This window comes from Populus euphratica, unplaced genomic scaffold (genome assembly GCF_000495115.2).
Source record: "Populus euphratica unplaced genomic scaffold, PopEup_1.0 scaffold332.1, whole genome shotgun sequence".
Classification (NCBI taxonomy): Eukaryota; Viridiplantae; Streptophyta; class Magnoliopsida; order Malpighiales; family Salicaceae; genus Populus; species Populus euphratica.
In genome coordinates this window covers 143,375-154,810 of record NW_011500218.1, presented here as the reverse complement: position 1 = coordinate 154,810, position 11,436 = coordinate 143,375, and the positions used below count along the sequence as shown (strand labels likewise).

At 35.8% G+C, this 11,436-nt stretch overlaps 1 protein-coding gene across 1 annotated transcript; it reads left to right on the top strand.

Moving 5' to 3' along the window:
• The first annotated feature begins 1,130 nt into the window (after positions 1-1,130).
• Positions 1,131-11,064, top strand: LOC105112253 (bifunctional aspartokinase/homoserine dehydrogenase 1, chloroplastic-like). Its single transcript, XM_011007887.1, has 18 exons — positions 1,131-1,494; positions 1,747-1,820; positions 1,923-2,297; positions 2,544-2,632; positions 2,731-3,034; positions 3,223-3,275; positions 3,360-3,568; positions 3,658-3,745; positions 3,821-3,934; positions 4,450-4,548; positions 4,706-4,900; positions 6,167-6,249; positions 7,660-7,885; positions 8,288-8,433; positions 8,601-8,736; positions 9,142-9,225; positions 9,309-9,401; positions 10,479-11,064. The coding sequence occupies exons 1-18, from the start codon at positions 1,340-1,342 to the stop codon at positions 10,722-10,724; spliced, it is 2,769 nt and encodes a 922-aa protein (XP_011006189.1). The 5' UTR covers positions 1,131-1,339; the 3' UTR covers positions 10,725-11,064.
• The last annotated feature ends 372 nt before the right edge of the window (positions 11,065-11,436 follow it).

The window sequence follows — 11,436 nt, the reverse complement described above, 5'->3', positions numbered from 1 at the left end:
ATCATTTTCCACTTGAAGTATCAATAACTCCTTAACTAAAACATGTTTTATAATAACATATCTAATAATATAAAATACCTTTAATTTATGGTAAATGTTCATTTTAAATACAGACCTGTCACATAAATGAAAGGATTGATTGATGTGTTTAAGTACTTAAATTTAAAAGATAAAGAGATGGTTAAATTTAGAAAAGTGATATCCGAGTGTGATAGTTATCATTATCATTATCATTATTATAAACTAATATTATTGTCAATATTATCACTACTAGTAGTATTATTATTGTCTCATCATCATTATTATCATCATCACTATTATTATTATTATTGTTGCACACATGCAGTGTTGTGGCAATCGTCCACCTTACAGGAAAAAGATGGAAATGTGGATGTGGTGTATTTCCGGCAAAATATGAAGAGACAATTATTTTTTGAATATTTATTTATTTATTTATTGCGGTAAGGTCCAAAACTGGGTTATGACAATTATTATGATTATTATTATTAGAAAAGAGAAATGAATAAAAAAAAATAAAGGCCAACCAATAATAAACAGATCACCATAAGCTTACACGCACCACCTAGGAAGGAAAAGAAGACAACAAAAAGAAGTCACATGCATTGTCCAAAGAATACGATGTCTTCTACACATCAATAGTTTTTTAAATTAAAATATATTAATTAAATGTTGAACGATGTTAATGCAATGAATGTGTTTAGATATTTTTATAAAATATGTAGAAATAACATTTTTACATTAGAAATGTAAAAATAACATTTTGTTTAGCTTTTCAAAAAAACAAGCAATAAAACAAAAAAAATAAAAACAAAAACACTACTTTTTCTATTTTTGACTCGCCATGTTGCTGGATGGAGTTGCTTTTATAGCATAGCGTTGAATTAAAAAAAAAAAAAGAAGAAGAAGAAGAAAAGAATGGGACTGCAGTGAATTTGCCTAGCGTTTTAATTGTTTTTTTAAAGCAATAAATAATTACGAATGGTACTTGGAGACCAGAACCTCAAAATTTTTCAAAGCAAGGGCTGTCTGCCTCGTCGCTGGATGAAAAGTCACGTGACCTTTTAGGGAGATATTTTGTCGGATAACGTGTTGGAGCATGATTGGGTTCCATCTAGGAGTCTCCTAGCGGACCCTCTCCTAATCAGCCTCAAAAATGTATCGCCATCGCCATTGTCGTCGTCGTCGTCGTCATCAATCATAGTCTCCTTTTCCTCTACTAATACTTACAACACAGAGCAAAAGCCACCAAAACCCAGAGAAGAAATAATTAAAAGTGCAGCCATTTTTATTCAGTGTAAGCTTTTTCTTAAGAGAAGAAATGGCTCTCTGTGCTGCTTCGATCTCCCATAATAACACTCCACGCATTCTCTCCTCTTCTTCAAATACATTTTCTCAGCTCAGCAACCAGAAGAAGATCTCTGCTTCTCCTCATTTCTCCCTTTTATCGCTTACTCCTCGCTCTTCTCTCTCCAGGTTCCTTTTCTTGTTTTTATTTTAATTCAGATACGTACATTTTTCCTCATTATTTTACAATGCTGCTCTTCTTCGTTCCTGATACGTTATTAAGTTTTTTTAAATGCGTTCAACAACGTTGTATTCTTTTTCTCTTCTTCTTTAAATGCTCAAATTTTATTTTATTTATTTGTTCATCATTGTGTTCTGGGTTTTTAATGTTTTTTGGTTCTTCTCATTTTCCTGAAGATTTCTGTGTTCCTTCTATTTCAGGAGTAGTTTTGTTTCCCAGTGGGGAAGAAGGGAGCCTTACTCTTTGCACGGCCATGTCACGTGTTCGGTTAGAGGTTCGTTACCTCTTCTTTTCTCTACGTTGGGTTTAGACTCTTATTTCCTGTCTTCTTTTTAGCTGATGGTACGATGGGGTTATTTGGCATTCCGTGTCTTAGATGTTTTGCTGGATGAATCCAAGGAAAAGCTTCACCTTCCGAAAGGTGATATGTGGTCGGTTCATAAGTTTGGTGGCACGTGTGTGGGAAGCTGGGAGAGAATTAAGAATGTAGCACAAATTATTGTTCAGGATAGCTCAGAGGGGAAATTGGTGGTTGTATCGGCGATGTCCAAGGTGACAGATATGATGTATGATCTCATAGACAAGGCGCAATCACGAGATGGTTCCTATGTATCTGCTGTAGATGCTGTTTTTGAAAAGCACAAATTAACAGCTATGGATCTTCTTGATGGTGATGATCTTGCTAGTTTTTTGTCCCGGCTGCATCATGATATTAATAACCTCAAAGCCATGCTTCGTGCAATATACATAGGTATCTGACTGCTCTCTCTTTACATGCATGCATGTATATGATCAAGTGTTGAAATGGATTAAATCTCTTCTTTCTTATGCAACTAGTGAATTCCAATATCTGATTTTGTTATATTTTTTCAGCAACTCTTTATTTTATTTTTATCTTCAATCCATGTTGATACGAAGTGCTTTTCTGTTTTCCTGTCATATCTGGCTTTCTACTGCAGTATTGCCTCTGACAGCTTTCACCTTTCATCTGTTGCAGCTGGTCATGCAACCGAGTCCTTTTCTGACTTTGTTGTAGGACATGGGGAGTTGTGGTCTGCACAGATGTTGTCATACGTTGTTAGAAAGGTTCAGTGGTTATTTGCTCATTGCCATGAAGAATACCTGCCAATTGTAATTCTCACAATTTATCTGATTTATTGTTAGGTTATTGTTTTCTCATGCAGAACGGGCTAGATTGTGAATGGATGGATACAAGAGAAGTGCTTATAGTAAATCCCTCTGGTTCTAATCAAGTTGATCCTGATTTTGCGGAGTCTGAAAAAAGACTTGAAGAATGGTTCTCTCGACATCCATCAAAGACAATAGTTGCGACTGGTTTCATAGCCAGTACGCAACAAAATATTCCCACAACATTGAAGCGGGATGGAAGTGACTTCTCTGCAGCTATAATGGGTGCCCTGGTGAGGGCTCGCCAAGTCACAATTTGGACAGATGTTGATGGGGTATACAGTGCAGACCCCAGAAAAGGTTTGTTCTTGGTTTATTTACACTTGTTTTTTTTTTTTTTCCCTGTACAAGGTTCTACCTCTACTGCTGTGCTATCTAGTGGAGACCATTCAGATTGTGGAGAATGGCCTCATATAACTTTTGAGAGGACACCAGTGATGAGATTGGATTGTAATTGCTGAAAGATTCCTTTCCCTTTTCATCTGCAGTTAGTGAGGCTGTAATACTAAGGACATTGTCTTACCAAGAGGCCTGGGAAATGGTGAACTTCACCACTCTTCTCGTACCTGTCAATGTGAACTATCTAACTGCATGTTTCTAAGTTTATATTTATGTGGATTTGCAGTCCTATTTTGGGGCAAATGTCTTACATCCTCGCACTATTATGCCTGTGATGCGATATGATATCCCCATTTTGATAAGGAATGTTTTTAACCTCTCTGCTCCTGGGACGATGATCTGCCGGCCTGCTGAGAATGAAGATGGCCAGAAATTGGAGTCGCCTGTCAAAGGTTTTGCAACTATTGACAATGTGGCTCTTGTGAATGTTGAGGGGTGAGGCATTTCTTGGTGATTTTGTATTCATTGATTTCATGTTGTATTCATTTTTTTCTCTCATTTTATGTTTACTCTTCCGTTGGCAGAACTGGACTGGCTGGTGTTCCTGGTACAGCTAGTGCCATTTTTGGTGCTGTGAAAGATGTGGGAGCTAATGTCATTGTTATATCCCAGGTACTCTTTATCCCCTGGTTTCAATTGGTGTTTTTCTCAGATAACATTTATGCAAAGTGACTGGATTTCATGCAGGCTAGTAGCGAGCATTCTGTATGCTTTGCTGTACCTGAGAAGGAAGTAGCAGCTGTTGCTGAGGCTTTGAAGTCTAGATTTCATGAAGCTTTGAATGCAGGACGTCTTTCCCAGGTTCTGTTTGGATTGAACTAAAATTCAACATAAACAGCACCAAGTCTATGAATCTTTATGATTTCACTGTCGTCTTAGAGTTTTTCCCTTAAATTCTTTTTATCTGTTTTTGGTTTATCATATTTTATGGGAATTGTGGAAGTTCACGTGTTATGACATTTTTGGTAAAACTATTAGTCTCTGGAGAACAACCATACTGGAAAACAGCCAACATTATCTTATTTCAGTTTCACAACTTGAGCTCTTGGACTTTTGAAATCTGATATGGGTTTTTTGTTTTGAGTATGATCTGTTCCTGTCTTATGCACTGATCTAATAATAATTTGCTTCATGCCAATTTAATTTACTGTCACAGCTACATTTTCTGAGCTTGTTCTCTGATATGTGGACTCATGGTTTGGAGCTTTATTCCTGTAGTTTGCTTTCTCAATGGCGGAGCATATTATCTTTTTCATTCTCTGATGTATTGGAATCATATTTTCCCACTTCATTGTTTTCTCAAAATCACTATTCAGGTTGCAGTCATTCCAAATTGTAGCATTTTAGCAGCTGTTGGCCAGAAAATGGCTAGCACACATGGAGTCAGTGCAACTCTTTTTAATGCTCTGGCTAAGGTAAAACCAGACCCCTCATCTCGATATATATATATATATATATCGCGATGAGGGGTCTGGATGCTCAATGTCTTTATACTTTCAATATTATGTCTTCTTATTTATTTATTTTTGCTATTTTCTTCTGATACAAGTATGAAATGTTTTTGCAATGCAGGCTAATATTAATGTCCATGCCATTGCTCAAGGTTGCTCTGAATACAATATTACAGTTGTTATCAAGGGTGGAGATTGTATAAGAGCTTTAAGAGCTGTCCACTCGAGGTTTTATCTCTCGAAAACCACGATAGCAATGGGAATCATTGGACCCGGTTTGATTGGTGCCACATTACTAGACCAGCTTAGAGATCAGGTGTGTATTTGGATGCTGATATATCTTTTATTTTTCTTTCATATGCCAGTAATTATGGAATAATTAATGTTTGAATGTGAACATTGATGGATCCATTATCTTTTGCGACTATGATAGAGTTAATAGCGGTTGATCTAAAGTAACATGACTTTAAAAATTTGTAAGAGGTAAAATACAATGGGAATGCTGTTTCTTATCATTCAACTGTCATCTATTTAAATAAGAATGTGGTGCTCGATCAACATTTAGAGGTTGTTTTTGTGTTTTCTTGCCCACGCTAGTACTACTAATGATGAGTAGATGCTATATGAGTGCCCAAAATGCACTTTGCATAGTGTGTCGATGGTGACTTTCACCAAAAGAAGATTTAAGGCTATCGGAGGTCTATCTTATTCTTTCTTGTTCTACTTAAACGAGGACTGGTCCTAGACAGTTCTTTTTATTTCTTCCCACAAAAACCAACCTTCCCCAAAGTGTTTGCTTACACAAATCATGTTGCAAAATGTACTTTGCAACATAGCAAAATAAGCAGTAAATACCATGTTGTGTGTCAATACTTTCACCAAAAGAAGATTTAATGCTATTGAAGGTCTATCTTATTCTTTCTTGTTCTACTTAAACGAGGACTGGTCCTAGACAGTTCTTTTTATTTCTTCCCACAAAAACCAACCTTCCCCAAAGTGTTTGCTTACACAAATCATGTTGCAAAATGTACTTTGCAACATAGCAAAATAAGCAGTAAATACCATGTTGTGTGTCAATACTTTCACCAAAAGAAGATTTAATGCTATTGAAGGTCTATCTTATTCTTTCTTGTTCTACTTAAACGAGGACTGCATTTCATAGACAGGTCTTTTTATTTCTTCCTATAAAAACCAACCTTCCCCAAAGTTTTTGCTTACATAAATCATGCTCAAGTTCTGGTTCAATCTAGGATTTATTATTACTCGAATTCTCATGCCGTTGCATTAAAAATAAATGAAAGTTTTATTTCCCAAGTCTGTATGTCATGACCTCTGAACTAGGCACCGAAAGGTTTCAGTAAAGCTTGAATAAATGAGCATCAGGTTCCAAGAACTGTTCCTGACCACTGATACTTGCACCCTTGACGTTGGAAGCCATGCTGTGGCTTGCAAAATGGGTAGACAGGAGTTGAGAACATTACCTAATGGAGCAATGCATATATTTTATTCTTTTTTAACTAGGTGTTGTTATTATTCTAAATGCTATATCAGTCTGAACATGTTATGAAATTTCTTTTGGCAGGCAGCAGTCCTTAAGGAAGATTTTAACATTGATTTGCGTGTTATGGGAATCACTGGCTCGAGAACAATGCTTCTGAATGATGTGTAAGTCTTATGAATTATATCAGATTCCTGCCCGTATGATACTGTCTTTACCTTTTCTTTCTGAGTTCCTGTTGAAGGCAACATGACTACCTTTCTTCCTGATACAAAAAATAAAGTGTTTAATTCATAGATGTAAAGTGATCAGAAGTCCTATGAACAACTATTGGTTAGCATGTGGCACTTTTTTCATCAAATAGCATAATTAAAATTTCTGCACCAAAATGCTAAACTAATAAACAAAGAAACAAAAGATCATTCTCTTCAATTTCCTTTGCATATGATGTATTGTAAGTGAAAGACCGTACCTAAACCTGAAGAGCAAGCATCTAGAATTCCGAGGTTTAAGAGGCTTTATGTTGTCAACTAATTTAATGCTGGAGGGAGGGGAGGGAGTTGCAAACTCTCTTCGATTAGCACTCAACAACTCATTCATTTAGCAACTCTTTTTCAAAAGCACTCGACACATTTAGCATATCGATAGAATTAGGGCCTTTTAATTGGCTTCCAAAACGTCTTCTCTTAAAGGGATGAAAAATACCAAATTTGTTGAATCAGGGAAATTCCTATTGGGATTTACATAATACTTATTCCTTCATAGTCTTTATTTAAAAGAAAAAGAAAAGGAAAAGGAAAAAGAAAAACCATACTTAACTAATATACTCCTAAAAATTGTCCTACATAGACAAGATGTCGTGCTCATTATCTTTAATTGGACATCATAAAAAAATCCACTTCGAATAACTCAAGTTCTCATTTTCAATCAAAACACAAAAATTGACTATGATAGCCCTCTCAAGTTGACAAAAGCTAACACCAATTACATACATTAGATGCATTATTTTTCCGTTCTTCAGAATTGGTGGCTTAGCTTTATAACTAAAATTCCTGAGACAAAAGGACAAGATAATTCCTTCTGGAAGATAATTTGTCCCTAGGTATTGCTGTATTGACATGGTTGTTCAATTTGTTGGCATAAGTGCATTGTTACTGGAGTGGGTTTGCGTTCCCACGCTTCTAAACCAAAACATGACATTTTTTCTTCTTTATCCAACACTATCACACACCTTATTAACAATACCTAAACCTGTCCTAAAATTTAGGATGGGTTGGTACACCCAGTTCATTCGGTTGTTCCCATTTCCCACTATTGCTAGAAGCAGAACTCAACCCTTGCTAAGATTATATAACTGAGATTCATATTTTACACACTCCCTTCCTCTGAGATTTTGTGTTTAGAAATATCCAAAAGTTTTTGAATTTGAGAGCTACAGATTCATCTGGTTGGATGATTTGCACCTCTACAGATCATAATTTTTTTTTCTGTTTGGGGACAACCGTAATGCTTTGTTGGTAACAGTCATGTAAAGTTATGTTTGTATATTCATTAAGCTCATTAGTTTCTGGCTGCAGTGGAATTGACTTGTCAAGATGGAGAGAGCTTGTAAAGGATAAAGGTGAAGTGGCTGACCTGGAGAAATTCAGGCAACATGTGCATGGAAATCATTTTCTCCCGAATACTGTTTTGGTAGACTGTACAGCAGACTCTAATGTTGCAAGTTGTTATCATGATTGGTTGCGAAGAGGAATTCATGTAATCACCCCAAACAAGAAGGCAAATTCAGGACCACTTGATCAGGTAACATGAACGATGTTGGGATATTGTTGTTGGAGTGTTGCTTCTTGAACTAGTTCCTCATTATTGCACATCACGTTTCTATTCCATCTTTGGTAGAGATTACATTTCTCTCTCTGTTCCTTTTTTTTTCTAAACTAAAGTTTTTGAGGTTTGCTACACTTTTTATTCCTCAAGTTGTAGCTCTACATATGGGTGCCTGATGATGAAACTTCTGCATCAATTAAGTTGGTTGGTTTCTCTACTTATTAACTTGAAAGGAAAAGTTTGCTTCTCATCAACTATTTTTTAGTCGCTGAACATTTTGTTACTGCTATGTTTGTCATGCCTTTGTCATCATCTCTCTGCTTATGTCTTTGTCTACTACATCATCTCATCTTGATCTTTTCTTCTATATAAATTCAGTATTTGAAACTGAGAGCTCTTCAAAGGCAATCCTATACACATTACTTTTATGAGGCAACTGTTGGAGCTGGCCTTCCAATTATTAGCACTTTACGAGGTCTCCTTGAAACTGGGGATAAAATACTGCGCATTGAAGGAATTTTCAGGTGAGACATGTTTTTGCTTAATAGACAGAAATATGAGCACTCAAGAGGCTCTGAATATATTATATTATAAAATTCCATCAATTTTTCTTTCAAGTATCTGTATCAGTGATGTTAAATAATTTCACTGTACATCTTTTACAAGCGTTCTCCCTATTTTGTTATCACAGTGGAACTTTGAGTTATATCTTCAACAATTTCAAAGGTACGCGAGCATTTAGTAATGTAGTGGCAGAAGCAAAGCAGGCAGGATATACTGAACCTGATCCAAGGGATGATCTATCTGGAACAGATGTTGCCAGAAAGGTTCTGTATAACTCATTAAATGTGTCAAATTTTTTAGTTCATGCCCTCTTATTGTCAAATAACTACATCTATTGGATTTTGTTCTTTAGATTTCATATATATATGGATGACTTTCTGTCCCATGAGTGATTGAATCAGTCTTGTGAATCTTAGTCATTAGTTAAATATATTGTTGGGTCAATGGGTGTCCCATGTTACTTCTTGCCACTAAACCTTGACTGAATTCAGTGGATGGAAATCTTTTAAATGCTGATGTTGTCAGCAGCACCAACTTGCAGTCAGTATGAAGACATGACATGTGATAGTTGACTAACTGCAACTGTATTGATTGTGAATTGTAATTGTCAGTTCCTCACAGTATATTCAGTTTGTTAAGTGCAGTCATAAACCTGCTGCTTTTTACAGGTGATTATTCTTGCAAGAGAATCTGGTTTAAAGTTGGAGCTGTCTGATATCCCTGTTCAAAGTCTTGTCCCTGAACCACTGAGAGTAAGATTCATGTTATGTAAATCATAAACTGGGCTTGCGATACCAGTTTTCCTTTGACATTATATTTTTAATTTTTGCTTCAGGCTAGTGCAACTGCTGAAGAGTTTATGCAGCAGTTACCACAATTTGACAATGAAATGGCTAGGGCGAGACAAGAGGCTGAGGATGCAGGGGATGTGAGTATCTCTCAAGATGTTTCTGCTTGTTTCTATTTACTTTTTTTAACAGAGTTCTTCAATTGCCAACTTATCAGACTACAAATTCATAGGAATCTATGTGGATGCTTAAACAAGGAATATAATATGTTGTTTCATACATTTATATAAACATCCATGCAAACAAGTTAAATAGTTTTAGTAGATGTTACAGAAAAAGTATACCATTTCCGTGGGTAAATAATGGATATGAGGCATTGTGATAAGGGGGCAGGTTGCTTTCCCCCATTGTAATGCCAAATCGTGATTCACTGTAAAAATAAAAAATATATTTTGACTTTTCCATAAATTATGTTAACTTTAGTACTTTGTTGATTATATTATGATTTGTTCCCATAAACCACATTCAACAGAACTTGTTATCAAACACACCTTTTGTAACTTTTTGTGTTTGTAACAATTTTTTTTCAGTTCAAAAGCTAACCTTGTTCACATTTTCTAAAAGACATTTATTTATTGGATCATAGAGGAAGGTCCGTATATTCTTTTCACAACCATTCGTGATAATAGGTTTTGTTCTTCTGATGGCCCAAAACTGAGAGAAATAGTTCATAAGTGATTCAGGTTATGTGATGTAGCGTAAATCAAGTTTATGGAAAAGGGAATTGTAAAGAGAAGTTCATTATGGATATCAAATGGGGTAAAGAACACGTATTTCACAAACTCTTGATTCTTTTGGTCTGGTAAAGAACACGTATTTCACAAACTCTTGATTCTTTTGGTCTGGTTCTTCTGGTGGCAAGCATAGCCCTGAAATTGAGATGTTATTCCCTGATCCTCTGATTTTTAAGGGTCAGTGCCACAGGGCCAAAATCCATCCATTAGTGTTAACAGTATCAAGTACTTATGAACTGCGGTGATCTCTGAAATCAAAGATTTTTTTGAATATGTCATCCTTCCATAATTGCAAGAAAAATCCCATGGCCACTTTGTGTTGGTTTAGGTGGAGCATGTTTTCTTAAATATTTGTCTTCATATAACGTATTTTTAATTGTTTTTTTTTCTGTTTCCGTTCTCTCCTTTGTACGAAATCCAAAGGTCTTGAGATATGTTGGGGTGGTGGATGCGGAGAGTCAACAAGGGCTTGTTGAGTTGCGAAGATACAAGAAAGATCACCCTTTTGCACAGCTTGCTGGTTCTGATAACATCATTGCTTTCACAACTACAAGGTATAAAGAACAGCCTCTGATTGTTCGCGGACCTGGTGCTGGGGCTCAAGTGACTGCTGGTGGAATATTCAATGACATACTGCTACTGGCCTCTTATCTTGGTGCTCCATCATGATAGCATCGTTTTCTTGGTTATCATAATGTTATCAAGATACATTTTGCCTTTACGTCTTTCCATAGGCCTTAATAATGCTTTTCTTCAAGGGCAGTGCTGGTCATGCTTGAGATGTCGTTATGCATTGTAATTGTTCTCTTAAAATAAGCTTATCTGCGGAAGCTTCAGTGCTAGTATAGTGTGAGCTTAGTTCTGCCAACATATACATATATGAATGGCCTTTTCTTATTTTCTTGCACCAGGTCTTGTAGTTCCTGGAGAATGGGAAATGTTAAATGTAAGCTTCCAGAAATGTTCGTACTTGATATGATTATGAGATTGCCATTACTTTCGTTCTTGATCCACTGTCTGAAACCCTTTGCAATGTGTAGTTTGTATTTATTCATGCAATTGATCTTTTGATTGGCGTGGCAAATGTGCTCATCTCAGCTTTAATTTGGCTACTTATTTAATCTCCTTCATTCCATACGATAGGTACATGGGGGAATGTCTATTCGCAATTCTGAATAACAAAACCTGCTGAGATTTCAATTCAGTTCAAAGTACTTTTTTAATTCATCTAGGAATAAAAAAAGAGAGGCCAAAGGGTGAAATTGGTTAAAAATAATAATTTTAAAACAGAATTAGAAAAAATAATTTGAGTTAATTTAGATTAAACTTTCAAATACATAACTTGAATCATAAGAAGAACAATGTTGTAGAAAATAAAATG